General features: G+C 40.1%; 2 protein-coding genes across 2 annotated transcripts in view; one reads left to right on the top strand and one right to left on the bottom strand.

Annotated features, from left to right (window-relative positions):
- Window positions 1–560: 560 nt before the first annotated feature.
- edrf1 (erythroid differentiation regulatory factor 1) lies at window positions 561–12,524 on the bottom strand. The gene is made up of 25 exons (XM_028603139.1): window positions 12,031–12,524; window positions 11,470–11,678; window positions 10,457–10,523; window positions 10,238–10,363; window positions 9,973–10,097; window positions 9,712–9,871; window positions 9,345–9,446; window positions 9,127–9,248; window positions 8,464–8,575; window positions 8,085–8,232; window positions 7,850–7,961; window positions 7,359–7,470; window positions 6,834–7,106; window positions 6,638–6,709; window positions 6,386–6,533; window positions 5,996–6,181; window positions 5,458–5,658; window positions 4,624–4,842; window positions 4,143–4,369; window positions 3,763–3,921; window positions 3,320–3,469; window positions 2,728–2,881; window positions 2,507–2,622; window positions 1,294–1,466; window positions 561–1,194 (listed from the first exon to the last, which is right to left on the bottom strand). The coding sequence occupies exons 1-25, from the start codon at window positions 12,127–12,129 to the stop codon at window positions 1,032–1,034; spliced, it is 3,735 nt and encodes a 1,244-aa protein (XP_028458940.1). The 5' UTR covers window positions 12,130–12,524; the 3' UTR covers window positions 561–1,031.
- Window positions 12,525–13,677: 1,153 nt separating this feature from the next.
- The window catches only part of LOC114572366 (autophagy-related protein 16-1), a 3,439-nt gene continuing 252 nt past the window's right edge, over window positions 13,678–16,864 (top strand). The window contains exons 1-7 of the mRNA XM_028603969.1: window positions 13,678–13,934; window positions 14,022–14,085; window positions 14,178–14,256; window positions 14,469–14,542; window positions 15,194–15,445; window positions 15,570–15,691; window positions 16,465–16,864. The exon at window positions 16,465–16,864 is cut by the window's right edge and continues 252 nt beyond it. Coding sequence (XP_028459770.1) covers window positions 13,847–13,934; window positions 14,022–14,085; window positions 14,178–14,256; window positions 14,469–14,542; window positions 15,194–15,445; window positions 15,570–15,691; window positions 16,465–16,538 — 753 coding nt within the window. The 5' untranslated portion in view covers window positions 13,678–13,846 and the 3' untranslated portion in view covers window positions 16,539–16,864. The remainder of the gene's footprint in view (window positions 13,935–14,021; window positions 14,086–14,177; window positions 14,257–14,468; window positions 14,543–15,193; window positions 15,446–15,569; window positions 15,692–16,464) is intronic.

The following is a 16,864-nucleotide window of genomic DNA, read 5'->3' on the forward strand; positions in this document are numbered from 1 at the left end:
TTTCATGGTTTTGAGATCATTTAGTAAATGTTTAAATGTCAGGATAAAAAAAACTCAAATAATAGTCCAGTATGTTAGATCATAATGTATATTTGTTATCCAAAAATATGATTAACTAAACTAAAAGTTAATTAGATGTGTCCTATTAGCCCAAGAGTACATTAGCATTTTTTGATGCTTTAGGAGTAACATACAGTAGAATATCATGAGGGGGATGGAGCATTTACAGAAATACAGCACATAAAATTGAAAAACTTTTATTTTCATGTCACAGCAAACCAAGCTGATATAAACTCACATGTATACATACATCCATGTGGACAAGAATAGCCTCTTAGTTTGCATTGAATGTTGCCAAACTATTGCACACTGTTGTTTTGGAAAGCAAATAACACTTTATTTTAACTTGTCAGCCTTCAGTCACACTTCAATCTATTTTATTCACAGCATTATTGGTATTGTTGAATATCAAAAATACCAATTTTATCCAGATGAATCATCACTTTTGTGAACATGTGCTAAATAATTTCTCTCTTTTTAAGCTCCTGTGTGTAGAAGTTATGCACGATTATACCATTTTGAAATCTTTCTTATGCCGTAGGTTTTTGTTTGTAGAAAAATGAGGCGATCCAGGTGATGTTTGGTACATTCAATAACAAATCCTACACATAGGAGCTTCACATGTGACCCATAACTGCTTAAGCAATAAGAAAATTTAAATAATATCTTCTGAATTTACAACTCTTTTTCACATAAATGTACAATTCAAAACCTGTGATGCAAATGTTAGAAAAAGATGAAATTTGTTTTTTTAAAAGGCGCAGGAGGTGAAATTAGCTTTGAAACTGTAATTCAGAGTGGGACGGTGTTGCCTGAGCATGTGCCTATTAATAATGGTGTCTATAAATCATCGTTTTCTGTCACAGCATTTTTGAGAAGACAGTTGTTGAGTCTTCCAAGTCTTCCCCAGAGTGGGGCTTGGAGAAGAGTTAAGGTCTTGAGTGTCTTCCTTGCTATGGTTTTTGTCATTATCATGAAGGCGTACCCGTGTCGTCTCTTCCTGTTTGCGGGGTCAGCTGCTGCAGAAGCTCTATGTGGAGCTCGACGCGGCTGTGGAGAGGTGCCTTTTTCTCAGCTCGCAGCAGCTTGGAGTACACATTCTTATAGGTTTTCAACAGATCCTCGTCCTTATTGCTGTAATAAACACAAACAAGTTTGTCAGGAGTGAGCATTGTGAAATGAGATACATAAATAGCTAAACAAACCGTAAAGGGTTTTTAGATCCTTGCTCACCTTGGTTTCCGTTTCATCGTCGTCATCAGTTTGATCAGCTGCAGCAGCAGGAAGGAGAAACTCGGCTCAAACACGGCAATTAACTTCATCACTTCCTGGAAGTTCAGTCCTGAGGTGGGACCAGCAGCCACATCAGGAGACTCTGCTGATGTAGCGGGGTCTGGTTCACTCAACTGCAGCACAAGAGGTGAAAGGAAAAGATGTTGTAGGTTAAGGCTGATTTATGCTTCTGCATCGAATCGATGGCGTACCCCCCGCAGACCCCTCTGCGTCTACGCCGAAGCCTGACGTGCGCCTCTCGAAAAATGTAACTACAAGACGCTGTCCACCAGAGGGCAGTGTATCAGTCAATGTCAATAGGCAGACGATGACGTTTTTAGAAGAAAAACACACGACTGACAGACCCTGGAGTAAACACAAACAGTATGCTTTCGACAAGAAGTTCAAGGCTTTCACCGTAGCCTACCTAAGTGGCCTGAAGTTTATACTTGTGCGCCGGTGTGTGCGTCGAGCCGGCGTGTGTGTGCAGTGTGTGTAGAGTGTGTAGAGTGACGGTGATTACCGGTAGCTTCAGAGCGAGTAGCGACTCTAGAGCCATAGTGAGAGGAACAAAGCGTCTCCCCTGTTCTTTCTGACCACGGTGAGACATCTGAAGCAGGAAAAGTTAACCCCCTCCTTGATTTCACGTTGTTTATGGAGAAGGAGAACCAGGAAATGAGTCGGGAAAATGCAAGCCACGGGGCCGTGTGACGTGCGTCGCCGCGACGTGTAGTTACAGTTTGAAATACGTGAAAAAGCCTTGGAATCTTTATTGAAAACAACTTTTACAAGCAAACACATTTACAAAAAATAATGCCCATAACAGGTTCGAATATTAAGGGCTGCCTAATATTTGTTTGAATGTCATTATTTTTTTAAATATTCGAATTATATTCGAATAACGAAGTTCGGAGTCAAAGCCCTACTTCGCGCTCTCACTTTCTCCCTCGCTCTATCACCCACTCCCCACACACACAAACACGCCGGCTCAAAGCTCACACCCAACGCACAAGAATAAACGTCAGGCCACTTACGTTGGCTATGGCGAAAGCTCTGCGTGGAGCCTCCGCAGAACCATAAATCAGCTTTTACATCGTGTGATCCAGAAAGCAACTGAACAAAGCTTTGCAAAGATGCATGAGAGAGCATTCCCATCTCCTACTCTGAAATGTACCTCTGTCTGCTCCTCCAGCAGCTCTTTCTGAATCAGCTGGAAAGCATGGCGTGTTTCGGTCATGATCTCTACTGCTCCAGTCAGGCTCTTCAGCTTAGCCGCGTTGCTGCTCTGACCTGTGGAAACACAATATATGAAAACGTTACTCTTAAGAGGCTATTGATTCAAATGCTATTACGTTCTCTTGGCAAAACCAAACGCTACCGACAGCAGTTACTCACCTGCCATGGTAAACTCAGCAAAGGCCACCCTCTCCAGGAGCGTGCGGAGCAGCTCACAGGGTGCATCTTTGAGGCTGAGAAACAAACCGACAGCCTTGCTGTAGTGAAGCTCTGCCAAGCTGCGATGCTGCTTCCTCAAGTGTTCATCCCCCACCTGTCACACAATTAGAGCCAGAAACACAGACATCCTTTAGTGTGTATTATACTGCGTGTGTGTGTGTGTGTGTGTGTGTGTGTGTGTGTGTGTGTGTGTGTGTGTGTGTGTGTGTGTGTGTGTGTGTGTGTGTGTGTGTGTGTGTGTGTGTGTGTGTGTGTGTGTAGTTCTTTTTTCTTTGTAGGAAATAACCATTTGTCTTTTGGCATAAACAAAAAGGGTGAGCTAAGACTATGAATTATTAGCACAAAAACATATTGGAGGGTGATAGCAAAGGTGCAACGCTTGCACCTTGCTTGTTTTTGTATTTATGCATATCATGACTTTGCTAGAGGTACCATTGTTCTGTGCATATGATACTGTCATGTCATTTGCTTTCCGGTTTGTTTGTTGATTTATATATTTTATATTATTGTATAATTTTACATTGTTTCCCACCTGGTTACGGAAGCAGCTGTGGTACATAGAGGCCAGGCGGTGGTGGATGGTGGCAGCTCTGTACTGGTAGAGCGGCTGACGAGCCGACTCAGTCTGCAGGTCGCAGTACTTCAGGGACTTCATCATCGCCTCGGTCACCTCCCGCTCAATCTGGGAAAACGCACACAGGGATGGATGGTTTCAAGTTTGATCCCATGTCGAGGCATTACTGGTGCAAAACAACTAATCACGCACCCATATATATTCACCATGATTGCCTTTTAGCATCAATGATCTTAGACATTTTTTTCTTGACATTTGTAAAAAAAGTGGATTTTTTTGAGTACATAAAGGTTGCCACACAGCACATGGAAATATGCCATTCAGCAAGATAATCAAAATGTGTGTATGTTTTTTTTCTTCTAAAAAACACTTAATTTAGAATATTTGTGAAACAATCCCACCTGCTCCTGGGCCTTCCTGGACAGCGGGGCGAAGTCTTGCAGAAGTGTAGCCAGGGTAAAATAGGTAGTGGACAGCTCCCAGATTACACTGTCCCACACTGCTGAATGGTTCTCTCGGCTTGCCAGTGACTTCATAGCCCGCAAGTAGTAATCTATGGCCTAGGGTATAAAATGTATTATGAAGAGCATGCTAGTGAAAGTTAATATGTAGTGACATACATATACATACATATATATATATATATATATATATATATATATATATATATATATATATATATATATATATATATATATATATATATATAAAAAAGACAGAGCTTGCTGCTTCAGTGTGAATGCTCAATGCAGAGTTGAAGACAAAGGGTTTGACATTGCACCTTGTTGTAGTAGAGGGCTTCTTCAGGTGAGAACTCCCCTCTGTTCTGGTCGGAAGACAGGGCACAGTGGGCCTGAGCACAGATTCTCATCAGCCTGCCAGTATTACACAGCAGCAAGGCTGTGTTGGTGCTGTCCCCAATGGCCCCAAAGTCCTTCATGCCTTTCTCAAAGAAGGCAAAACTCTTTTTCCACATCTCCTGCTCTACTACTGACACCGACTTCTTCACTAGAAAGTGAGGGGGTGGGGGGGGAGGCCAGTTAGATACAGCAATATGGACAATGGAGCACTACATTTTTATGAATTGTTTTGTACTCCTTATTGGCTGATCCAGGTGCGAAAAGATTGTTTTCTGGACATTATAATTTCCAGTGCGAAGGATCTAAATTTCAACTGACTCATGCAAGTTCAAAGGAATAACTGTTAACGTACTCTTTTATGTCCACTTAGTATATTGGTTCCATCTGTTTTATCCAACATACCTTCTTTCTCAGTCTGCATGGCTGCAGCCTGGTTCATATAGTAGACTCCCATCTCGTTGCGGATGTTTCCCAGCCTTTTGAGCACCTGAGCCAGCTGATCTGAGGCGTGATCTTTTAGAGCCTCAGAGACGAGCAGTTCATACGCTGCCTCGTAGCACTTACTGCTAACAAACAGCTGGTACTCCGGGTCCATGGCCAGGTCTGCTGCCATGTTGAAGGCTAGTGGGGTAGAGAGCAGAAGTATTGACAAATGGAATGAACAATAACCGACAATACATTATATGTGTGGGTAAAGCAAGCACTGAAATGTTATTCTGAATGATGTTGGTGGAACTGATACGGACAAGAAGACGCTGTACACCAGTTATGGATCTGGTGTTTGCAAACACCCCCAATTTCAATACATCAGGCAAGAAAGCCAAACACTGTGAGCTGTAGGGTTGCCACCTCTTAGTCGATTAGTCGACTAATCGGTCGTTTTGGTCTTAGTCGACTAAGATTTCTTTAGTTGATAAGTCATTTTTTATGCTTATTCATGCTTAATTACTCATTTCCAAGAAACGTATGAGCACATTTATGGTAAACACAAGATTTAAAGTGGTGCTTTTGCAGAATTAACTGTGGAGAAACTCAGTTTTACAGATGGTTAATTAACTACATTTATACTGTGCTTTTCTAGTCTTAACCACCTCTCAAAGCACACATCTCTGTCAATTAAATCAACTAATCAATTAGTCGACAAAATTGTATAAGTGTTAGTCGACTAAGAATTTCTTTAGTCGAGGACAGCCCTAGTGTGCTGTAATGATTGTATGATTGTCTTTAGTGACCGACCCTGGCAGCTGCTCTCTCTGTGCAGGCTGTGCAGGATCTCCTGGTCCTCTTTGGTCTGGTAGCTGTATTCCTCCAGGTAAGCTGCTCTGTTGTTGGCATTCTGTGCCAACATCAGCTGGATGTCCCCACACAGAGACAGGCACTGGCTGTGAAACAGCAGCACCTGCGGGTGCAGCGTACCGCTCACTGAACAATAGGCATCTGAAGGCAACGATAGAAGAAGGGGAAAGAGATATAAATGTTAAGTTATTATACTGCCTCATGAAATATCGAAGGAGCTGTTTGTAATCGGGATCAAGATAAAATTAGGACTATATGAGTAGTCAAATGTGAATGTTTAATGGAAGTTTTAAAACCGTTTCAGACTCAATCAGATGTAAGGACCTAAAGTTTTTTTTTTTTTTAAACACAAAATGTAGGCTGGTAGAAATTACAAAACTACAAATTTTCAGCAACTTATGAACAAAAAACATGAAAATACTGAAAATCCATAACTATCATAACGACATTTCCAATTGTTTCCGTTAAATAAACTTACCGTAACACTGCAGCGATAGCTTGATGTAGCGCAGGGCTCGGCCGTACTTCAGCAAGTTAGTGGCAGCATCAGACAGGACGTAGTAGGCCTTGGAGGCTTTGAGGAAGAGCTGCAGCTTCATGCGGTGCTGCCACGAGCCGGGGATCATCCCTGAGCGTGTCGGGTGGTCTGCCTGCAACAGCCTCGCTGGTGACACACACACATGTTGGAAGACCAGGAGAAAGACTGGTTGGGTTGAGAGATGAAGAATGTCCTGGCAGTCATTTAGCAACAGTGTGTGTACTTGCAACTAAATAGATTTGACCCACCGTGTAATACCATATGCTTACCAATTTCCTGTTTTATTATGCAGTCAGTATCATATATTTGAAGTAAGGACTGTAGACTGACCTCTTTCAAGAAGAAGAGAGATGCCTTGCTCAGCAGCGCAGGCCCCGATTGCACTTCGGTCCTCATATTTAAGAGGAATGGGTGTATTAGGGTCTGCAGCTGGGAGATCACTCTCCCTCTTGATGGTGCCATCCACTGCCTTCAGCCCCTGTGTAGTGTATTATAGCGATTATTAACCCAGTAGAGGACACATCACATTATTAGCATTGTATGCACGCTAAATAAAAAACTAAATATCACGCAGAGACTCACCTTTAGCACGTAGCTCAGGACGTGTCTGCATCTCTCCTCCTTGTCTTGAGAAACAGGGAACGCACTGCTCGGCTGCAGGAATCACAAAAGGGAAGAGTATGCCTTGGTGTTTACATACAAAATGTTTATCTGTATATTGCACACTCTTCCCTTAGGTCTTAGGTGTAGAGAGAAAAGACTTTAGAGAGGCACTCACTCTGATCTGGTGAGTGGATTTGTATTTCTCGGGGACCGACAGCTCCCAAACAGAGCGGATCACAGCCACAGCTTTACTGTCATCATGTGGGCTGCAGCAAGAGCTGTAGGAGCCGTTCTCGTCACTGTCCTCCGTCAGCTCCTCCTCCTCCCTGTCCTCGTCGCTGTAGCTGTCCTCTGAGCCGCCGCCCCGAGGGGACTCCCCTCCATCTTCTCCTGGGGGCTCGTCGAGCTGGAACAGCTCTGACAGCATGTAGTGGGCGGAGGCGATGATCTGAACAGACAGGGACAGGAGATGGAGGAGATCAGGACTGGAGTCAGGTTCAATCCAATCTATGGCATTCTCAGATTTGTCAAGTGGTTTCACTTTTTACTTTCCCGCTGTCTAAATATGTATTCAAAATACTGCTCTCATCTAATCAGGACGAGTGATGACTAAAGGTGGACCTAAAGGTCTAAAGGTCCTACTTCCATTGAACTGTAACTCTGAAATAAGGGTGGAATTTCTTTTTAGATTCAAGCTTACCTGGGGGTGCCTTTCCTGATCCAGAAGTCTGACGCAGTTTAAAAGCAGAGTTCTGATTGTGCCATAGTGCTTTCTGTTTTGCCTTGCCTTCAGCATCAAGTTGCTGGCAACTCTGCACCACAAAACAAAAAATAGACAGAACTCATTACAGTTTGCACACTTGCATTGTTAATTGTGTCTGTTTTTAAAGAATAACTGACTGAATATTTTATATAAACAAGGCTGAGTGTAATTTAATCTCTTACTATTTAAATTATTAGAAATGTTGTTAACTTATCGGACTACAATTTATAGATTTGGACAGCTTAACCTTATACTGTAAACTAATAAAAATACACATAGGTAAAATATTGAATACATTTGCCATGACATGTCAAAAGCTCTTTTTGAATATGAAGTCTTTTATGCCCTGGAATCTAATCCTTCAAACTTATTGACTTTCTCAGTTTTGCACAAATCCTGACGCACAAAGTCACTATCCTGGGACTTACCTGTATAGTAACACAGCCACAGGAAGAGTGAAGGGATTCTGACATTTCTCTTCTTCCGCCTCCTCACACAGAGTAGTAAGATCATAAAGCTTCACAATGTCACTCCCACTCGCTGTGGATTCAAGAAATAACAATAAAAAAAAACAAGCACACAAAATAGACAAGTGCATAGCACGCACAGAACAGTACAGACTTAATACAAAGACTTAACACTTCCGTTTCACTTATATCCCACCTTTGAAAAGCCAGTAGGTGTGACCCTCTTTGGTGCAGTTGGACTTGAGGAAGGAGAGGATATTTTGGGCGATGTCTTTCACCACCCTCGTGGAGAAAGTCGAGTTCTCCAAATGAGGGATTTCCTCTGTCTTTATCATCTCATATTTCTGCAAAACCATACAGGCAAAAACAATGTTGACATTTATTACCACTTTTTCAAAAGGCTGAAAATCAGTGATGTTAAAAACAATGTTACTGCCATTAAAAGACTAACATAAAAGATAGTGCTCATGTTCTTCTGTGAACATCAACTATGGCAATCATCAAACGGATAATAATAATAATAATAATAATAATAATAATAATAATACTTGGTAATAATAAAATACTGAACAAACCTGAACGATGCCATTGACATGAAAGCACATGACAAGCTCTGGGACATTACACATCAGATTGTCGAGCCAGTAGTCAATACCTGTCAGAATGTTGATTGGTTTATTGTTGTCCCTGATAAACACAGTAAAACAGTTAAAGGTTAGATGTTAGATTAATGCCTGGTGCACACCAGAGGATTTTTCAAATCTTAACTGATTTAAAAAAATAAAAAATAAAAACGTGAGAGACCACAGACCTAACGACTAAAATAAACAAACGACCTAAATTATTTTTAATAATTTAATCATAAGAATGCAGACACCAGACGATTCGGTCAAGACACAGCACCACACACTTGGCGTTCTCCTAAACTGAAAGAATCTAATCCGACAGAAACTGGCGTGATTGAACATTACTTCAGAAAACAAACAAACAGAAAAGGCAGACAGAAATGACATTACTGGTTCACCTTCTGAGGTCAGATAAACTAATTTAAAAACTGTGCCACTATGTGTATAGGTTCATTTGCACTATCTTGCTGACACAGACATCGAACAGAAGGCCCCAACAGAAGGTAACAGAAGTAAAATACAATTAAAATGACATCATAACATTAGCATTTTCCCTCTGAATGAGTTTTAATTGCAGATCCTTAATGAGAGCATAAGGTTTAAAATTCCAACCTGAGTCTCAGACTGACGGCAGGATAGCGACCACCTCCGAAAATAGGCATGTTGGACCCAACCAACATGTGGATATCCTCAAATGTCCACATAATGTTTCGCACAAAGTCGTTTCTTAAACCCTGTCAAACAAGTGACATCAAAGAGTATGCAGACATTAGACGTAAGCTATCAGCTGTAGTAACATACAACTAAGGAAGGGTAAGAGGTTGTATTACCTGACTGTTCTCCCCTTCGTTGAAGAGCATAGGGAGGTTTTGCTCTTTGTGTACCGACGTCACCTGGCCCAGAGCAAACTTGCTGTCCATAGAAACACTTTCCTGCAAATTTAAGAGTAGCTATACTGTCAGTGCAAACCAAAACCTTCACGCACATAATCTTAGCGGTCAACCAAGAGCCAATCTGATAAAAAAAAAACTTATTTTATACCCATATACATTTATTCTTGAAAAAATAATGAACGTTTTGAATGGCTATGGCACACAGCATTGACTCCTAATCAAGAAGAAATTCACCTAATTTCAAAGTAACACTTCCCCATTGGAGACTCATAAAAAAAACTGTCCAACAGCTAAGATGCTGTACCTGCTTGGGAGCATCTGATTCTTCTGTATCAGACGCTGTGCTGGTGAAAGCGGTGGGCCATGAAGAACTGAACTCCTCTCCTTCATTCTCCTCCTCCTCCTCCTCCCCCCTTTCATTTGGGTTGTTTGGTACAGGCTCTGCAGCCCCATCACCATTTATACTGGAGGAAACACAGCAGTTGTTATCAAATAAGACTGGAAAAGATGCACCTAACTCCCATAATAAACCCATCCCATAATTTGAATAACGCCAAGGACTCACCTGTAGTAGAGAAACTTGGACAAGATTGCTTTCTGATACCAGTGCTCTTTACTCTTCTTTTTCCTCTGCCACTTCTGATCTATTAGCCGCTGATAAAACTCTTTTAGCCAGGTCCAATCTCCTGTCTACAACACACATAACAGGGAGGATACAATCACTTAAACCAAAAACTTAAAAGATAGTCATAGTATTTATGTTGTATCTATGTCACAATATCTATATCTAACCTTGACTTGAAAAAGTCTTGAATAAGTCCCTGCTGTACCTGAGAGGATCGCATGAAGAGCTCCTGAATGTCCAGCTCATCCAAAAGCAACGTTCTCCCAACGCGGTGAACGGCCATACTGACGTGGGACTTGCTGTAGGGAATTTTCAAAAGCTTCTTGATGTTCTAAATGTGACAGAAAACAAAGTTAACATCAGCTGTATTTGCATGTTTCAGAAACTAAGAAAGATATGTAAGCTTTGCAACAGCTTCACGAACCTCAGAATCTGATACCACGTCGACATCATCCCCGATGCAATCAATGAATTCATAAGCCATCCCAAAACTACAAAGGATGAAAAGAAACTCAATCACTACAGAGTGTTTGTGAATGGTGATATGGAGTAGGGTCAGACTATCAATCAATTTTTCACATGAAATTGTACGAGGTACAATTTCAGTAAAATGTTACCCTATAACTTGTGCATGATTCATCATGTACTAATTAATGACTTAAGACATTTGCTGATGAATCATGATCCGTTATTTACCCACTGACAAACCCAGGCAAGAAGTTATCCACTGCTTCTGTATTATGTATACTTATGTTTCAAATATAGTTTTGTAACATCAATGACAAAAGGGCAGAATTCATTACAGAAGTCCATTATGCGCCTAAGATGGATAAACCAGTGAGTACTAATCAGTCTTTATGAGTGCAATCAGAGCAACAACAGAGGCCATCTGCCCAGCAGGTTTCCACAGTTAAGCAGAGCATAGAGTATGATGCTTTTTAGCCTCTAATACAAACTAAAGAGTTGCATCTTCTATCTCAGCAAAACATATTCACAAGATCTTAAACTGTCATCACACACTGTCCTTTATCCCACACAAACAATAACAGATAAGTGTGTTTCAAATCATTTTAAACATTACTCAACGCATGATCATTTACAGTCTCATCTTAAAATACTAACCTACCAAGAAGTCTTTATAATATTTAGTTTACCCTTCCTGACATAAATAAATGGGGTGGACAAATACCTCTCAGTATAATGCAATACCATTCAACAGCATCACAATCTCTAAAATTGCTATTTGGTTGAATTAAAGCATATCTGAAACTATGTTAACACTGCTCTGCAATACATATGATGACTACATGTTCAGTTTTTGTTGTATTAGACTCACTTATTAAGCAAAAACTACATTTTTTCCACAGAGACCAGCACAGTTTCATAATAGGACAATAAACATCAGTTGAAGTAAAAGTATTTCTCATGACGTTATACCTAGAAAAAGGCTTGCTCTTGCTGCTGGAGCCTAATACAGTGGTGCCTGCGCTGCCCAGCTGGGGGTTTTCTCTGAGCCAGTTGGCAGGAGGCAGCTTCAGGTCTGTCTGCTCCTGCAGCAGGGCATAGCTGGTAGGAGGCGGGGCGGCAGAGTACTTGACAACGGCACGGCTCTTTATTTCACTGTTGCCTGCGCATACTGCAGAGTCCTTCAGGATAACAAAGTAAAACATCATATTTTAAGTAAGTTACTATCATCATCATCAACTTTTTATTCCAGACTCATGGTCCATTCAAAAGACACAGACAAGACATACAACATACCTTAAAAAGAAATAGAAACATATACAAAGAAATAAAAACCAGAAGAAACCACAGTACTACATTTCTATAAAAGACACTTATACCAGTGTTTCCATTGTGATGATTGGTATCGTATGGCACTAAACCTAGGATTTACTAATAGCATAACAATGCTATTTTGGGAGACGTTGACCCTGATTGATGTTGGAGTTGGCTTCAGAGTCTTCTACATAAAACCTTTCTAGTCTAGATACTTACATGTTTGCTGCTCTCTCCTGTGCAGGTAGGGCCACTGACTTCTTCCTTTGCATTATCCAGGGGGATCCCAGGCTCTCTGTCCCCAGCTGATGCGCTCATACTGGACACACGACAGTTCAACCCAGCCAACACTGGCAACTTTTTTAATTTTTTATTTTTAACAATTAGACAACCTATCCATGGCCTGGACAACACATCTATGCATTGGCTAGATAACGAGCGAGATACGTCAATTATTTCAATAAAGTTGTTTCTAGTTTGCTAGCTTGACAGGCTAGCTCCGCGAAACTCCATAAGTTGTAACAAATAAGCGTAGTTACACAACAAGGTTGTTAAATTAAAGCCAGATGAAACTCACACGAGAGGCTGTTGTTGCTTTGTTAACCTTAGTAATGTTTAGCCCTTACTTAACTAGCTAGGTCAATAAGCCTGAAGCTTATTCTCCTTCCAACAGCAGCCAGCCACTCTGTTGTTGTCAGAGCACACGTTCATGCGAGCAGTAACAACTTCCGGTTTCACGGTAAGACAAACTCCAAAAATCAATTTTTTTTCTTATTTCGACAATCGGAATTACTCCGAATAAAAAAAAAGCATTAACAGTTTGTAACGTATGATATTATCTCATATCACGAAACATATTTCATTTACCGTGAATTATTGAGAAAAATGAATGAACCGGAAGTACTTCCAGAGCCTCTTTCTAGAAAAGTTGAGCACGTTCTACACATAGACAGTACATTCTATTGTATTTTATTCAGAAATGTACTCGCTTACCTTAACTGTTTAGTTTAATATGTTATGTTTATGTTAATACGTTCTATATTACAGCCAAATGGTATAAAAAAAACGATTGTGCTATTTCTGCTCTGTTGTTCTGGTGCTTATTAATTTACAGAGTTTTATTATTTGGAAAATTGTATTTTTAAATCAAATGATTTAGGCTAGTAGTGCCTACCTAGATTTAAATAATTGAATTGAATTGAAATTAATTTGATGTAATGCCCTATGTCATATTATATGATATCACATATTACACAATGATATTACATAATCATTTATTTAATGTAATAGGCTATGTATTACATTATAACAATGTATATTATATTATATTATATTACATTACATTCAGTGGTGTGTCTTTTATTCAGGAAGAAGTCTGTAAAAATACTTTTTAACAAGTAAACATTTCTGCTTTCATGGTTGTACTCACATTTTCTCTAGTGAAATATTAGCAGCATAAAGTAAAGAATAAAAATACTCACTATAGGTGTTCTTCGTTATAAAGTTTTTTTGTTTGTTTTGTATACATACAAATCATACAAAGTAATAAACTCTTAAGTTTCAAAGTAAGTAGCCTAGTATATTTCAAATACATTTATTGGAGTAAAAGTAGAAAATATTTCCCACTGAAAGTTAGAAAGTAGTAAAGTTGAAGTTGAAAGTAGTATTTAATTGACATGCTAAAGGAAAGTGCAGCCACCTCAACATTGTTCTTAATTACTGTATTTGAGTAATGTAGGACCTACTTTGAGTTAGGCTACTTTCCACATATAGGCCTAGTCTATTATATCATATTATATTAGGCCCATACGATAAATGATTGCTATGGCAAGGGGCAGGATCATGTCAGAAGTTATATAGGCCAAATTAAGAGCTCAGCTGACTGACTGAACAGGGAGGAGCCGTGAAACTTTGCTTCAGGCAGTTCATTCCTGTGCTGACGGCTACGTTTTAATAATAATTTCGTCTTCGACCAACATCAAGTGGGAGCGGAAGGACATTTTGGGGGCAGTGTGAAAAATTTGTTTTTGTTACAATGGGAAGCTGGAAGAATCACGCGCGAGCTCGACTACAACACAGAGACCAAACTGAGAAACTCCCATTCGTTGGCGTCTTCACAAGCTGTAAGATTAATATTTTTTCTAAAGCAGCCTAAATTGTAGTGATGATGTTCTCACTGTCTTAGCCTGAGGACATCTGTTTTCTTTTAGTGTCTCAGCTGGAGGAACGTTTTGAAATTCGCAAACAAATCTTGGATGATGTTCAGTCTAAGAGGTCAGAAATGTGGAATTTAACTAGCCTTTATGATGCCCAATTCTTTCTTTTTTTTCTTTTTTTTTAATCTGTACACTGCTTTTTGTTTTCAGTTTACAACGAGGTGGACTCGAAGAAAACACCAGACTTCTTCAACTCCAACTGAGAGAGAGTGAACACCTGAAAGAAAAGGTGGGTTAAATAAGGAGAACCCCAATGATAAACGCCATATTATCAGCCCCCGACTTTAGTACAGGAAAGACATTTCAGCTATCAATCTATACTATGCTATAGGCAGGAGCAGTTTGCACAAATATTTGTTAAATGCTAAACCACAGGCATGCAGCTGATGATCAGAAAATACATCATTACATAATTTCATCCTTTGTTTTTTGTCTCCCCAGCTGTCTCAGACTGTCTCCGATCTGACCACCGTTCTGTATCTGAAAGAGGCTGAACTGCAGTACTGGCAGTCAAGGTAATTTCAAGTTTTAACTACAGCCATCACAGTCTACTCCCTGCTTTCTCTTAACAAAACTGAGAAGCCTATAATCCGAAGAGACAAATGAACACTGTGCTAGGCCTATTGGTTGTTTGGTCACATTAAGGCACTGTATGAAAGTTGTTGGGGATTTATTATTTAGCAGCTTTTTTCTCAAAACATTGCTATTTTCTTTTCAATTATAGTGCCTTGAGAAATTATAGGGAGAGTACTTCAGTTTTCTTTAAGATTCAACCTCCCTTCCCAATCCAATCATTTTCATTCAGTCCCTTACATTACATCCACCTATTAAACATTGTGGGACAAGTTGAAGAAATGCAAAATTCCCAGTATATTTTGTGATCTAGCAAAAAAGAAAACCTTCCCATAATCACTATGTATGTTACAAAGTAAATATAAATATGATTACTTTGGGCCTATTGAAGGAACGACAGGACTTTATAAAGTGACACACCCATGGTGCAGCTGTATTTCACCTTGATAAAGAAGCAGAAATCCTGTTTATGCCACATGTCGTTCTTCACTAGCAGATAAACTTGTGACCTACAATCCAACATCTACATGTTTGAAGTAACAGTGCCACAAGGTGATCAAAAGTACAGTAAATTATTTACTTGTCTCTTTCAGTGTGTCCCACTACCATCAAGAGGCACTTACTCTGGCTAAAGGGAGTAACACCCTGAAGGCGACGCTTACAGAATTTGAGTTCACCATAGAGTGTCAATCCAAAGAGTTGACAGCCCTTCGTACAGAGCAGAAAGGACTAAATGAGGCATTGGCACAGGCCTGGAGAGAGAAAGAAGAACTTGTGCAACGATGGATGGAGGAGAAGAGGGGGGATGCAGACAGGTTAAATAAGTACAACGACACACAGGAAAGGTAAGAGGGTGTGATCTCTGTGTGACTTTAAAAGCTCAAACATAAGAATTTAGTCCCTCTGACTGATAACATAACCACAGTTTTGGAGATTTTAAGTTGTCGCCTGATTACTGCTTTTCACCAGGTGGCAACGTTTGGCCAAACATCTAAAGAAGCACCTCCATAGGGAGATGAGAAAAGAGTACGTTCCCATAGTGACGAGCTCTCGGAGTAGTGAAACAGAAGCGCCTACATCAGTCATTCTGAGTAAGCATCAGCGTTCTCTTTAAAATATTAATGCATAATGTAGTGGGTGCAAACAAATGGCTGCCTCTTCATTTGAAACCATTATTTCACCTCAGTGCTGCACACACACAAACCCTCGTAGGAACCAAGAGCCTTCATCAAGAGCATCCTTATGACCTTTTTAATTAAGGAGGTCTAGTTGATGAGGTCTAGACAATGCTATGGTGATAAACAGAGCAATGATAAGGGCCCATTTAGCCTTCATCAAATAACTCCTTGAGCTTGTAGGGAATAATACCATTAAGTGCCTCATATCGACACAGTATACTCACATTCAAGTACCTTAAGTTTATCGTGACGTTTATATTGGTACTGGACCTGGACACAGACTATAAAACCCTGTCACTTCAAAAGGCGGCCATTTTTATGCATCTTGTGTGCTTCAACCTGATTGTCAGGAACATGCCAGTAGCTACCTTTTTGATGTCAGGACACATTGATGTTGTCATGTCTTTGGTATTTTCTCCGAGAATTTGACAGTTGCCACCCTGGAGAGGAGGGTACTGTTAGTTCTACAATTAGAAACTTAGACATGGTTGTTTTACAGGTGGATTTCCAGGCAGATTCCAGTATGTTTAGACTTGATATACTTACATTTTACACAAATATAATAAATAAAGAACTAGGGTTGGTTATCGATGTGGGTGCCTATATAATTGCTTATAGAATATGGACCCTGGATGGTAACCTAAAACATGTAATTCAACTTTTTTGTTTGCTCATTTTGTTCTCAGGGATCAATAATACAACAGATATGCACCAGGGACAATCAGACCACAGCCATGTTTCAGCGGTGGCAAAAGTCTAATTTCCCATGGGATCCTGGAGACGACAGATCTCAGCATGAGGATTAGGTCATTTCCCCATTTCTCCATTTTACATTTGCCTGTAGTTGGAAAAACAAATTGGTCATACGTATACGTACATGTATGTGACGCCAGAACGATGACCAAGAAGTGATTGTATGTTTGTTTAATTTACCTACTTTAGAATTTAAAAAAATCCTTCTAGTTTCACCATTTGAGGTGATAAACCATTGAAACAACCTCTGCTCATCTAGTTCACATCATTTAAATCACAGGAGCGGGTGTTGTACAGTCAGGGCTTGGTATTTAGTGACTATGTGTCTATTTT

The sequence above is a fragment of the Perca flavescens genome, chromosome 17 (genome assembly GCF_004354835.1).
Source record: "Perca flavescens isolate YP-PL-M2 chromosome 17, PFLA_1.0, whole genome shotgun sequence".
NCBI lineage: Eukaryota > Metazoa > Chordata > Actinopteri > Perciformes > Percidae > Perca > Perca flavescens.